Source organism: Sebastes umbrosus, chromosome 15 (genome assembly GCF_015220745.1).
Source record: "Sebastes umbrosus isolate fSebUmb1 chromosome 15, fSebUmb1.pri, whole genome shotgun sequence".
In the NCBI taxonomy this organism is placed as follows: Eukaryota; Metazoa; Chordata; class Actinopteri; order Perciformes; family Sebastidae; genus Sebastes; species Sebastes umbrosus.
Window position 1 is genome coordinate 26,370,422 of NC_051283.1, and position 15,187 is coordinate 26,385,608.

Here is a 15,187-nt window from a genome sequence, read left to right on the forward strand (position 1 = left end):
CCCAAACACATGATGCGCGGAGGCATAAAAATGTGATCAAGGTTTGTCAGGTTGGGATTAAATTTTCTTTTTGGTTTCCTAATGGGGCAGGACAGAAAATGTTTGGGAACAACTGCCTAAAAGTATCTAGACAAGTCCAAATGCATTGCTGTCACACAGGATCTGTTCTCCTGACTGGTGGGGGAACACAACCAGGCATTTAAAACTTCCTCCAGGTCGTTCACACGTTGATGTCACCCGTCTATGATTAGGGTCACGTTGCAGGCGTGTGAGAATCTTTAAGAGTTACAAGAATAAAAGCTGTGAATTGGTGTCAAACCGCCTGAGAAAGGACGTCTCGGGAGGGCTTTGTAAGTAGCTGATAAGTGTTGTGTTCAAGCCCCCGATCTGGATGACACTCACATCACTGTGCTTGAGATCGTCCCACGACTACTTCAAAAGAGAACAGGGAAACTGGGTTTAAATTGGCATCAATTTACAGTATGGATTTAGCTGGTTTTAAACAGTTTTGAAGCGTTGTATTCGTTAAATGGTAACTTAGGAGCATGATATAACGTATTGATTGGTTAAATGTATGTTCAGTTTACATCAGTCCTTAAAATCAATGTGATTAGCGTTGTGTATTTTACAAAGAAAGACTGAAAATACCAAAATTGACTATACTTTATTAGATATGTGTACCCTTAGATATGGTACAATATATATATATATATATATATGGACAAAGTTTTGGGATGAAAAGATACAAATTTGGACACTCTTTGTCCAAAGCGACTACAGTAAGTGCTATAAATCGATGTGAACAAATGGTTTAAGTGCATACATCGAGCACAGATTTAAAATAGATAAACCCGAGCCAGTGTTCAACGTCCTGAAACATAATTTCAACAGGCCTGTAAGCAAAGACATGATATTTGCATACACGCAGACAGAAAACCAGAGCACAGCACACAAAGACGGAGACGGATTTCGACATTTTGCACAGACCCATACTCACGGGCCCGCGCTCTAATAACACCATTTAGATTTGTTTTTGCAGTTACAGTTATTTTAAGTTACAGAGTGTTGATTGAGGAGGTGCAGGGCGGCGCAGGAGTGTTAAATTGACGCTCATAGGTGTGAATGTACCGTACACAAACACAGCACAGTGTCTCAGAGTTAAATTAACAACAGGGGAATTAGCGTTAGAGTGCGGTGTAAAACTAAAATACATCTGCACACTCACACAGAGGTTTGGGGGAATCACAGTGTGTCAGAGAGCCAAGTCACAGTGAGGGCCGGCCGTCACTAAGTCGCACTAATAGGTCACTGTGGAGAGAGACGGGATGGAAGCTGGCAGCGGACGACGGATTTAAGCTCTCGGACTGAACTGTTAACCGAGATACGAAGAGTACAAACTGAAATATCCACCATTTGAAAAAAAATATGTTGCTGGCAGCTCAGCAACTATAAAGCTTCACCGATACATAACAGTGGACGTTATCACCTGTATTTAAAATGAACCTTTTGCAATGAAACAGGGGAATGTTGGGGAGTACTACTGTATGTGTGATGGCCAGAGGAAGCAGTCTGAAGTCTGATATCACTCGAGTCAGAGTCGGTTGAGGGCTAGTTGGAAAAAAATAATACAAATCTTGGGGTTGTGGAGTTAGAAGGAAGTGTTCACTAGACGTCTGTAGTGCAGCCTGCTCCTCATGTCGGCTTGAGGCTAGCGGCTCGAGGCCACATTAGCCGCTACAGAACTGTCAGCGCTCGAGTTGCACGCTGGGAAATGTAGGCACCAGGAAGAAGAATACGTGGAATAAAAACTACAATACTGCTGGTTCTGCTAGGGCTGTCAATCGATTAAAATATTCAATCACGATTAATTGCAAATTAATCGCGATTAACAACACAGAACAATGACAGATATTGTCCAGAAACCCTCACAGGTACTGCATTTAACATAAAACAATATGCTCAAATCATAACATGGCAAACTGCAGCCCAACAGGCAACAACAGCTGTCAGTGTGTCAGTGTGCTGACTTGACTATGACTTGCCCCAAACTGCATGTGGTTATCATAAAGTGGTCATGTCTGTAAAGGGGAGACTCGTGGGTACCCATAGAACCCATTTTCATTCACATATCTGGAGGTCAGAGGTCAACGGACCCCTTTGAAAAATGGCCATGACAGTTTTTCCTCACTAAAATATAGCGTAAGTTTGGAGCGTTATTTACCTTCTTTCCCGACAAGCTAGTGTGACATGGTTGGTACCAATGGATTCTTTAGGTTTTCTACTTTCACATGATGCCTGTATCTTCACTCTAGCTAAAACTCTGAAAGATCAATTGCGGTTAATGTTTTAAAGAAATTAGTGTTGTTAAAAAAAAGCTAAATCGGTATCAAGTATTCTTTTAAAGGGAGACTATCTCACTTTTGCTGAAGTAACAATTATGGGATAAGGCTAAACGCTAAACTGTTTAGCATTTTTGCTAAAATGCTCAACTACTGTAAAAGTAGCAACAAGTAGATAAAAGTCATGAAGTCTCAAAAAGGTGGTCAAATAAAACCAAATCCATCAGCATGCTAGACACAACAATAGATAAGTAAAGAAAACGTTTTTTTTCCACACATTTCTTTGACGTTCGGTTTGATTGAAACTACACTGAACATCTTTGCACCCTCCAAATGACAGCGGCTTCATCCCTCCTAAATCCTGTGAAATGATGTCTGCAGCATCTGTGTGTGTTTATCAGCCCAGCTGATCTGACCCAGAGGACACCGAAGGGACAAGAGAGGAAACAGCTTTTACGTCACCTAGTCCAGTTTTCTCCGGACGGGAGCGTTTGATGCTGCTGAGGGAGGACGGTTTGGATTGAACGGCACTTCCTGCGGGGAGTAGAAGTGTAACATACAAAAAAACACAACTTGAACTGATACTGTAAATTGACTGTATTTGTACAGGACATCCTCTCCAACACAGAACAACACAAGACTCCCGAACTCCTCCATTCATTATGTCTTTAGTCTTCCTTCAAAGCCCCAAAGCACATTTGAGAAACACATTTGACTCGCTGTATAATGTAGACTTGTCTACAGCGTGTTGTCTAGTCATGTGGCAAAGCATTAGGGAGAAATTAACACACAGAGAGCTCGCTTAAGTAAACCCTGAATAATTTATTTTCTTTCTTCTTGTTTCTCGTTCCACTTTTTATTACTTCTGACATGGAATAATTGTCTCAGTGTCACAGCGTGAGACAAGGCACAAAAAATAGTTCTCATTTCATTAGAAGTCAACTCAGTGTACAAAAATATATCTGGGATGTTTTCTCCTGATTGTTTTTTATGCATTGTGATGAACAATTTGTCTTTAAAAAGAAAGTGCATTTATTTCTGTTTTTGTTCTTGTCTTTAAAAAATATCTTCAAACATCTAATGTAACATTAAAAGCAGAGACAGTGTCATACACGTTTGTACGGAAGCTCTGTCCCGAGTCTCTGCAACAACATAATAATCTCATAATTTCTCTATTCAGCATTTTGGTAATTATCCGGTGAACATTGTCCTCCTGCAGCTCAGGATGAAGAAAGCAGACTCTGCTCTGGGTTGAAATATTTAAACAATCTTCGCTAGTCAACAGTTGCTTTTCAAAGCAGTGGTCTAGTCGAGGTCCTGAGGTCCAGCTGCTCAACAGTCGCACGGCAGTTTGTGAAATAGTCACGAAATTGAATCTTGATTTGTGTGCATAGACATGAATTTCCTATTTTTTCGCGACGCTCAGCACGACTTTCAACAACGTATTTAACACGTGACACACATGTCAACTTCCACTCCAGTCTTTTCAAAATAAAACTACTTAGTTAGGTTTAGGAATAGATTGACCTTGTTAGGTAAAGGCAACAAAACTATTTAGTTAGGTTTAGGAAAAGATCGCGGTTTGGGTTAAAATAACTCCAGAAGTGCCGTAACTTAAGTACGGTAGTTACATGACAAAAACTACTTTGTTAGGTTTAGGAAAAGATCACGGTTTGGGTTAAAATAACTTAGTTATAGTCATATTTACGTGACAAAATAAATCAATTTTGACTTGTGGTTTCAGATGGGACACGAACACCAGTCTCCTGGGCAAAAGTCGTGTGTGTTTTGAGCCAACAATCCGACCGGCCTCCTTCCTACGCAGCATTCACTTCCCGGTTCACAGTTACCTGCATTACATACAAATTGATTTAGTGCTGACCATCGCGGAAAAAATGTGAAATTCGTGTCTACGTACACGGATCAATACATTCAATTTTGTGACTATTTCATGAACTGCTGCGCGACCGGGCTGAGCTGCTGGTGTTTCTGTCGGACGGACAGTTAGTTTGCGGGGACGAGCAGGATGAATCCGTCTCGGCTCTTCTTGAAATCTGCATGGTTCTGGCCCGGTTTGGTTTCTACGGTGACGTTCTTTGGTTTGCCCCGCATGTGAAGCCGCACGGCTGGAGTGCAGACCTTCACGGGAAAGTGGACTTTTCTTATACTGAAAGAGAGAAAGACAAACACATTTTTGTATTATTATTATGCTCGATAAAACCGTTAATTAACTCCTTTCAACTTTTGCATTTTATGAACTGTAGATGTTTTCAAGCAAAATAAGATATATCACACAAAACATCACGACAACATATTCTCTGTAGGTCCAATAAAAATCTTCAACCCTGAAACATCTCCTCGTGGAGGTGAAGACCTGCAAAATGAGAGTTTTGTTCCTCACAAACATCTTTTTATGCAATTTAAATGGTCAATAAAAAGTTTGAAGTTTGTAATTGATCCTTTCGCCCGTGCCATGAGATGATTTTCGACTGACCAGAGTCCACAGTCACCTCCACAGTGCAGGTGCTTTGGTGTCACACCCCCCCAGTCTCTCTGCTGACAGCTGGAACAAGGAAGCGTGGCTTTGCTTGCTCGACAGGCCGGTTGCTGCAGAGTCAGCTGAAGATGATCCACTGTGAAGTCGCTGCTTCCTCTCGGCCCTCGGGGATCCTGCGGCCTCAGCCCAGCCGCAGCGACTCCACCGACACAAGCTGGACCGGCACACGGCTCAGTCTCTGCAGTGTGCATACAAAGAGCCTTCTACTGGATCCACCTACGTCACAGCCTGAGGCCCAGGAGACTCGGAGTGCACGGTTGATATTCCCAACTCTCTTGTGATTGTTGTTTGTCTATCCGCGGACGCACTTTGTTTGAACCCAACTTGAAGGCTTTAAAAAGCAGATGCAGAACAATATTTGCCAAGCAGCTATTTGTGGACGCCTTTGAATGTTGATAATGTGACTGATAAGCAGAGCCGGCGCTTGGCGACTGTCTGCCTCCTTTGGAAAGAACGACCTAGTCTACCGCTTCAAACCGCTAGAGTCCTATTCTCCCCAGACTGACTGGTCCTCTTCAAAACACACTGGCTGAAAATCAGATGAAGTCCCACGTTTGGAAGGTGAATTTAATTTAAGCAGATTACATAATGTTTTAGCGGTTATGCAACAGCACCGGCAATCTGGTTTAGTGCAGTAGAGACACACACCAGGTGAGAGCGTCAGACGGGCTAAAACCTGAGAATGGAGACAGGACTGAGACACTGATGAACTGCGTATTAATAGAACAAGTCACGTGTGTTGTTGCATGTGAAAGCGAAACACTGGCTTGTGAAATGAAGTATAAACTGTACTGTATATAAAACCATCTTATTGGTGGTATTTAGGCTTGCACATATATCGATTACATTACTTGCCCAACGCCCCGACTGACGTTTTGCCTTTTTTCTTATAGAAATAAAACCCATTTCGTTCATTTTCAGGTATCAGCACTGTGTAATCAATACATAATCAAACTACAAACTGAAAGTGAAAGTGTCTGCTCCGTACTGAGTCTCAGCTCAGAGTAGCAGGAGTCAGATTTCACACACACGGGACGAGAGAGAGTTGACAAACAAGACGATGGCGGAGGATTTGGTGTCAAAGCGATGGCCAGATGTGGCCGTGTCGTTGTGAAAATATCTGTGTATTGCAATGATCAGATGAGATGAAGATGAAAAATGAGAAGATCCTTCTGTGTTTCCTCTTGACTTTACTCGTTGGCTTGCTTTCCTCTCGTTTCTCTTCTCGTGCACTGATACGTTTAAGCTGAACAGCCAATCATAGTGATCTAACCGACGGGCTCCACCGCCAATTCAACATGCTGAATCGGCCAAAAAACCTCTGACACTGGCAGACTAGAGCCGACGGTGAGGGACACACCGCAAAAACTAGGCCAACAGACGCTCACCAACGGTCCCAAACTGTCCCGATGGGCGACTGAGATAAGACAGATAAAAGATGAGGCTCATGACGCTGCATATCAGTCGTGGGGGTAAATAACAAAAACAAGTCTCTAAGCTGCCACATTATTTGCTTTCCTGGTACTAAAAGAGATTGAACTCGGTCACTGCACGTTTCCAAATCTGTGTCGCTGTTCATCATACAGTAAGTCACTCCAACAGGTGTGGCCTTGCTCTCTTTTTTTCCACTTGGCCCCTCGTCAGCCTCAAACAGCGCCTGGCTGAACCCCCTAAACCAGCTGTCCTGCCCTCCTGCAGCAGTGACAAGGCCGACACAGAAACCCACTGACCTCCACGGGGGTTTTTGATTTTGTGTGCGATACAGATCTCATCACACTGGCTACCACAAGTGAAACCGGACACCGGCAGTGTGTGTTGAGGAAGGCCTCTGGCGGCGCCTGAGGACAGTGGACGTGAAGACCTGTGGCGCAGCAATGTGCAGCTGGAGACTGTGGAGGCTGAGACGGTCCAAGGCTACGATTAAATACAGCCGGCTGTCACTCTTCAAGTGAGCGCTTCTGTTCAAACACAGCTGAGTGGTAAACAACAGCCATTATTGTATAAAATGGAAGTTGTTTTTAATCACTGCAGAATTTATGCTCAACGTACAGCAACGTTTTTCAGAGACTGTCTTCACCCAAAACAACAACAGCATCTCTCATTTCTTCAAACCTTTCTGACAAGCTGATAAATCTCAGAGGCAAAGGTGGAAGTAGCATGACGTTGTTAAAGTGCTGCCAAACCTCTCGGGGAGGAGGTTGGGGTGGATGTTTTCCGGAAACAACCGTTTGCATCCCGTCTCTAACCAACAATCATCATGGTTTCTTTTAACCTCGACCGCGATCGTTCCTCTGACCTTAACCAAGAAGTTTTAGTTTCATAAACTTACAGTAACCCGACCTCAACCTTTGAGGTGGCTCACGTGAAAACAGCACCCAAAAATGACCTGTTATTTTCATTTAGGTATGAAGACTTAACTACAGAGAAAGAGATGAGAAGAGAAATGTGTCATTTAAACCTTTTTAACCTCTTAAACATCTGCCGGCCAGCCATGTCAGCTTGTCAGGAAGGAGGCTAAACACATTCCAAAGTTAGGCTAAATTTTGGCGAGGGAAAAACTGGAATGGCCATTTTTACAAGGGTCCTTTGACCTCTGACCTCAAGACATGTGAAAATGGGTTCTATGTGTACCTCATCTAATAAGCACATTTCTTAAATGTAAATAAATAAATGGATTAGAAGAGGAAGCGTCTCACACTCACCTGTAGCTCTCCATCCATCAGAGCCCCTCCCCTCCATCCCACCCCGACTCGACACCCACTCCCTCAACACAAGCCTGCAATTTCCCCCTTTCGCAATCTTAATTAGCACTTTCCCAGCTGCCTGGCAACCATCTCTGGGGCAACAGCAGCATCTGCGTCTCACGGGCAACGCGGGCCGAGGCCACTCGAGTTCCCGGGTGAGAGGTGGCGGGGGAGCGGACCATGGCGGGGGTCTGCTTTGGCGTCATAGTGTTAATCATCCAATAAAATTACCATCACCGTCATCAGAAACAGTTGGCCTATCTCAACCAGCTGCACCCTGCGTCTTGAGTCTCATCAGGGGGCATTCTGGGAAAAAAAGTGAGTCATACTGTAACGACGGCAGAGCTAATGCATGAAGAGTGATTTCTATTAACGGTGCAAATCGATTTAAGATGCAACACTGTGGTCTTTACACACGCACTTGACTTGAATCATAAATGTGTGACATCATGTGTGATGTACTTTAACAGCGCCGGCTTCAGTAATTTCCTCAGTGCTGATTAATTCTGAAGACCACCGACACGTTTCACAGTTTAACAGTGAGGGAGCTCACAGAGGGACGAGCGGTTCATCAAATCGATATCAATGAGGGGAAGATGATCGATTGCTATCGGAGGGGGGTTTTATGCGGCAGGAGCTTTGGACATGTTGTTAGTGACGGTTTTTGAACTCATCGTATCCGTCCAAACATCAGCTGAGTGACAACACAAGAAAAAGACCGTTTTGAAGAATGAAAATGTTGCTGAGGAATCCATTTGTTGCACTCTGAGGTGGATTTAAAGGCAGCACGTGTGTGTGTGTGTGTGTGTGTGTGTGTGTGTCGTTTGAATCCACAAAGAGGCCTTTTGATGCTGGTGCAGTTTTGAGGTCAGTTGCCGTCTCTGTGAGTGCGCCCAGGAGGCTTTGAGATGCTCGAACAGAAAGTCCCCGAGATTTAACAACCGAGGCACCAGTCGGGACGTCTTTATAAAATCTGCTCCTCCGCAGCCCGAGTGTCTTTGATGTCAACGTGTGGGAATGAGTTCATCGGGAAAATATGATGTAAAGCGTTCACTGTCTCGGAGTCTTGCACCGCCCATCCCATCATACTGTTAAATCCTTCCTCTGCAGCACATCACCGCTTCTGTGCCTTTTATGTCTGCCTGGACCCAACTATGAAGGCTTGGTTAAACAGAACATGCTGATAGTCATGTTCTCTGGCATATTTAATATGTTTTTTAATGTAAAAATATCCTCCTACTTGCATGTATACACACATCTTAGATTATAAATACACTTATTTTTGGTTATCTACTGTAGAAATGGGATTTTTCTCTCTATAACCTGAGCTGCTCAGTGGTTTTTAATCCCGTCCAGAGCGCATATGTCTGTGATCAACCCCCATCCCCGTAATAATTACAGCCCTAATTACCTTCTGTTTTACAGCTAACTCACTGTCTTTGAATCTTTATACACGGAGCTGCGTTTCTGAGGTTAATTGACTCAGCACGCAACGTGACAACTGAAGAAACAGAGAATGATTTTGCTAACCTGACAGATCACTCGTTAAAAAGCTGGATAGGCATCATCGGACAAAAAATTAAATAATAACCTTTCAGCATTTTGTGATTCAAGTGTTCTCAGAGAAAACTAGACTCTTGCACCACCTCATGGCTCTGTTTTCAGGCCAATCACAGGTCCTTTCAGAGAGAGAGCGTTCCTATTGGCTGTACTACAAATGCAGATGCGCGTGCAGCCTGACTCAACGGTGGAATATCCTGCAGGAAAAGTTGCTATTCAGCATTGGCAACAACTACCTACACCGCAAAGCATCCTATAAAAGGAAGACGGAGGCTAAACTATTAACAACATCTTCTCTCCATCTCTGAAACACTTTGCCGATATTGTAGCTCGAATCCCAGTATGTCATTTTAAAGGGCTTTACGGGCCCTCATGTTTGCACAGTAAACAGGACGGTACTTCTCATAGAACTGCTTCTATGTAACGGCATCAGGAATCATAATCACGATTGGGAGAATGATTGAAATTAGGGATGTTCATAATTAACCGTTAACCGACATTAAGCATTTTAACCGATTAACGCTATCGGTTAAAACGGTTAAAAGAAATATTAATAACTAATTAAAAAGCTGAGCGGCTCAGAGGAGCGGCTCGTCACTTTAAGGAGAAAAGCTGGTCCAACTTAACAGCCCACCTTACGAGGCGGAGCCAGACTTGCAGGATACAGGAAGTCGGCTCCGGTCTCTGGTACGAGGCACTAATCTTGTCGGTTAACGGTTAATAATCGGTTAACGAGGGTCGGTTATCGGTTAAGAACATTTTTCAAAATGAGCATCCTAATTGAAATGAATGACTAGTACTCGTACCTGGTTAATCTTTATGTTCAGCTGAGCTGATTTGAAGTGCATTGAGCTTCATGTATTAACACTGCTGCAGATACTCGTCCCTTCCTTACTGTAAAAGCAGCCGAATCCACATTCAGAAACATATATTTAAGTTGTTTTTTAACTGTCTATTGAGGGTAAAATTACAGCTAAATAATTACCGAGAGATAATACTAATATTAAATACAATCCTAAGTATTGTACTGTAATGAAGGTCACATGGCTTTCCCTCACAGCTCGTGTAATTTGCCAGCGGCTAAAATGACATCCGGATAGGATGGCTTTTATTATATTACAACCCATTTCCCTCTCTAATATTAATCCTGTGTGAATGAGGCTTTTGTAAGTCACTTACAGGAAGCAGTGTAGCAGCACTGTGTTGGTATATGAGGATAGAAGGAGCAATAAAAGGTAGTCTGGACTGTCTAGAGTTAGATATAATGTTGACATATTTGACATTATATGGGCCATATTAGACTATGAAATGTATTTTGTGTCCGCTTGAACTACTGCGTTTGTCCTTTTTCCTCTTTATTTAAAGAAAGTGTAATTTTATCTTCAACACAAAGTGCTGCTTCCTCACTAATACACCGCTGTCTTTTAGTTGTTGCAACAAAACAGACAGTCAGACATCCTTCAATCTAAATGCTAGAAATCAGAATCAAAATACTCTTTATACTCAGTTTGATGGTCCGTGTGGCGCCGGAGGAACGTGTCCACAAAGTTTGACCTTCAGTTAATTTTGTCATTAACGACCCTGAAAGTTTTGTCCTCTACAGAGTGGAGCTGCATCACAGCGAAGGACAGTTATCTACAATCTGTTGAGTGGAAGAGACAGAAAACCATACAAACGGAAAAATGGTTTCATGGAATCGTGTGGTATAAATTAAACTCATGTTCATTACTCTGAGAATAAATAGTCTTTTAGTTGAACAAATTCTTTATTTACCAAAATATACAGCTTCTTAAATATGTCTGACCTTACTTGAAATCTGTTAATCATCTCATCTTAATATGAGCATTTGGTCACGACATGAAAGACGGACACAGAAAAACACTGAAACTAAATGTTGTGCCAGTTCTACTTATAGATACTGATCTCTAATAGATAGTGATCTCTAATAGATACTGATCTCTAATATCCTTATATGTCATGGAAATTAGGATAAAAACGTATTCGAGTTATTCACCCACGTGCTGACGGCAGTCAGTCACGCGGTGCAGACCGGCTGTAATCAACTGACTCAGGCTGGACTATGAGGCTAAATGTGGTTAAATCACTGAACCACATGACCTGCCAGCTGTATGCGAACTGAGAAGGAAATAGGTCAGTGTAATATACACTATTTACGTCCACCTGGGTTAAAAGCTGTTGCCATAGTTACTCTCAGCGGTGGAGGACGTATTCTGATCCCTTATATAAGTAAAAGTACTAATATAGCACTGTAAAATACTCTGCTGCAAAATAAAAGTCTTGCTTTTAAAATGTTTCATACAATAAGTAAAATCAGGAGAATGTACTTAAAGTATCAAAAGTAAAAGTACTCAAAGCAGAGATACTGTTATACTATTATAATATTAGGTTATTATTACTCATGCATTCATGTAAAAGCAGGATTTTACTGTTGTAGTTGGTTGAGGTGGAGCACATTTTAACTATTTTGTATAAAGGACTGCAACTGATTATTATTTATTATTATTATTATTATTATTATTATTGAATTATTTTCATTATGGATTAATCTGATGATTATTTTCGCCATTAATTGATCGAGAAAATACTCCAAATTACCCAGAAGTTACCCAAAATGACGCATTCCTGTCCATCCAACAGTACAAACCTCAACATTATTAAAAAATGATTAAGAGGAAAAGCAGCAAATCCTCACATCTGTGAAGATGGAACCATGAAATATTTTTGCATGAAAAAAGACGAATCGCAAAATTAATTTTCTGTCAATCGATTAATCGACTAATGTGTTTCAGCTGTACTTGTATACTTATATATCTTGGTAAGTTTTGTGTGCAAAAATCTTAATTTGTAAAGTAACTAGTAACTAATGCCTACCATACACTAGGAGACTCTGAAAAGACTTTTAAAAGACTAAAGTCTGATGCCCTCTCACATCTAAAGACATCGTGTCTTAAGTCTCAGAGTTTTTAGTCACAGACTATAATAGTTTGCAAAAACTGAGGATCTTGCAGGATCACTATTTACAAGACTACAACTAGATTCCTTCTGAGATGATGTCACTTCCTGCTCATGGTGGACATTTACAAGAAGAAAAACTGTTGAGAAACACGTGTGTATATGAGACAAAGAGAGACAGCGAGTACTGCAGCCAGATTTATATGATTCAAGCCAGCAATCTTCAGCTGAAACGTACAGTTAGCTCGTAGGCTAATAGCAATAGCAGCTTTTTTCCTTCTGCACTCTTATCACGGTACAACTGGAAGGCCACGTTTCCTGTTTGGTGCTGGAGAGAGCGCACCTATTGGTCGTTGAAAATGTTTGCGTCGTTGAACTTACGATAATATTAAACTTGTTTGATTTTATCAGAACGTCAAGATGAGAAACAGACTGACTTAAGACCGCTTGGACTGAACAATCAAGGTCACGGGAGCGTGCCGCAACTCTAGCAAAACTCTCAGGATTTTGAGACAGTGAAATCGCTTGAAAAGTCGTTTGGTGTAATGGTGCATGTCCACAGGCTCCGTCCTTTCCACGCTTCCCATTCATTGTCTATGTAAGCAGCCGTGCAATGCATTCTGGTAGCGTGGTGGGGCGATTCTAGAAACGGAGCGTCACGACGTCCGCTCTTTATTTGCATAAAGTTGAGGGCTAGTCTACTTTATGCAAATCACGGGCGTCCGACTCGACTCGCCGCCTCTCGAAACTCCCGAGAATCTTTTAAAATAAACGTTGTCGATCCAAAATAAAGACAGATTCAGCAACTGCACGGATTATTTCTCGCCTCAAATGTTTTCAGAAACACATTTAGGTGAACTATTTCCGTGAAATAAGAGAAGAAAGTTTCCAAACGAGCCTCCACACTGTTTCCGGTTTGAAAGCTGGGAGCAGCAGCCCACGGAGGGAATGCGTTCGTCCAATCAGGAGCCTAGTGCCTTGTGTCTAGTGACAGCCCACCAAGCGTCCAATGCTGGGAAGCGGTGCGTCCCCTCGCGATAAAAAACGCCCCTGTGGACACGTACCATAAGGTCAGCATAAAGCTGTACTTAAGTATAGTGCTTGATTAAATGTACTTAGTTACTCTCCATATGATCAACACTGCATGAACACCGATCCTGAGCCGTGTATGAAACCAAAACTAAAAACCAGATCACAAGCTGCGAGGTGTGAAAAACATAAAAAAGACAAAACGGGGGGCAGGAAGTGAGCGGAGAGGACGCGCTGACCGAGGACAGTCCAGAGCACACGCTGCCTCTCCTGTTGCTCCGGCCCAGAGACGAACACATTAAGGACAGCCACTGAGGGAGAAAAAACAGGGGAGGCAGAGAAACAGACGAGGCTATTTCAGGCTTCAGGATGACGCCTTTCACGACCTAAAAAAGTGAATTTAGAATAGAGAGTGGCCTCCAACTAACAGACAAACTGTTGACATCCAATGAGGTCAAACAAGAAAGTCAACAAGTCCTTCGACATCAGTAACAGGTCATTGAAGACGCATCATAAGACCACTCGCGTACGCTTTGAGGTTAATGAAATCCTGTTTTTTTTCCCCCACTTGTTTTCTTGCTACTTCCCTGGGAAGGGAGGGGGTGACCCAGAAGATTGCTATTAATGCAACACCGTCCCAGGTCTTTCCATATTCATAGCGGAAAGTGCTGATTTAGAAAATGCCGGAGAGGGAGAGAGAAGCCGGGAGAGGAAGAGAGTAAATGAATACGAATAAAAGGCAAGAGGAGGGGAGTAGCTGTTTGGCCCACGAGCTAATGAAGTGCCGTTTTATAAAATGTGAGGTGTTCGCTGGTCACCCCGAGTCATATTTGTTTGGATGATTCCCTGTGTACACCCTGGTCGGGGGGGGGGGAAGGATGATTCATCAAATATATTCTGTTGTTTTGTTTTACAGGAAGAGAAAAGAGGAATTTTGATACATGTAATTAGGGCGTCACTTTAAATCTATTATTGTGCGAACATGGTGAAAAACACACCATCTGACCGACTGCATCCCCCGTTAGTAAACTAGTCTATTGTTGTTGTCTTCACTGAAGTAAAATGGAGCAAACTGGCGACCGTGCTGAACAATCATCTGAGAAGAGACGTGAGGAATCATTCTGGATTTGACACCATAGAATTGTAAATAGTTTAGGGCTTTCAAAGTTAACGTGATAACGTGTTAACGCAAACTTGTCATAACGGCACTAATTTCTTTAATGCAGCTTGTGTTTTTTAGGTTGTACCGGGCTCGGGTTTTAAAGCTAGAGTGAATATACTGGCATCATGTGAAAGAAGAAAACCTAATGAATCCATTGGAACCAACTATGTCATCCTAGCTTGTCCCAAAGAAGGCCAAATAATGCTCCAAACTTGCGCCAAATTTTGGCGAGGAAATCAGTGATAACAGTGCAAACAACGGCAACAGCACTGACAGAGATAACACATTTTCGAGAGAAAAAAAAATGTGTGATAAAGTTGCGATGAACTCTGGACAATCATGCGATTAATCGTGATTAAATATTCTAATCAATTGACAGCCCTAAAATAAATATAAGGTTGTTTGTCGACTTTGTTAGCTTGTGTAACGCAGCGGAGGCACCACAAATAAACACAACAACATACATTCTTCAATACACAATGTGGGTTGCATACAAGTGAATTATTAGTTAGTTTGAATTTGTAATAAATACTCAAATTTGCCATTTTTTACATGTATTTGACTTTGCAAAGGAATGAATGTAGGGATAGGGGATAAGAACTTGTATTTGTATTGTAAATATAAACTTCTACATGCATTTTCATTTCAGTGTCTTTAAAAATGTCACAAACTAACAGCACCACAGCCGATACAGAAACATCCATTCTATAAAGAAACAGTCTCTGGTCGTGATCAGAAAGGATAATAAAATCCCCAAATTGCCTTTTAAGTAAAGAATCCTCCTCAATCTTTTAAGGCCGGGCAGATCATACCCTAAATCCTT

The 15,187-nt window shown here is 42.1% G+C and overlaps 1 protein-coding gene across 2 annotated transcripts in view; it reads right to left on the reverse strand.

The window, feature by feature from the left end:
• Window positions 1–4,052: 4,052 nt before the first annotated feature.
• myo1g (myosin IG) overlaps window positions 4,053–15,187 on the reverse strand; it is a 58,082-nt gene continuing 46,947 nt past the window's right edge. For both annotated transcript variants that reach the window (XM_037794174.1, XM_037794173.1), the window contains one exon: window positions 4,053–4,506. In XM_037794174.1, coding sequence (XP_037650102.1) covers window positions 4,344–4,506 — 163 coding nt within the window. In that variant the 3' untranslated portion in view covers window positions 4,053–4,343. The remainder of the gene's footprint in view (window positions 4,507–15,187) is intronic.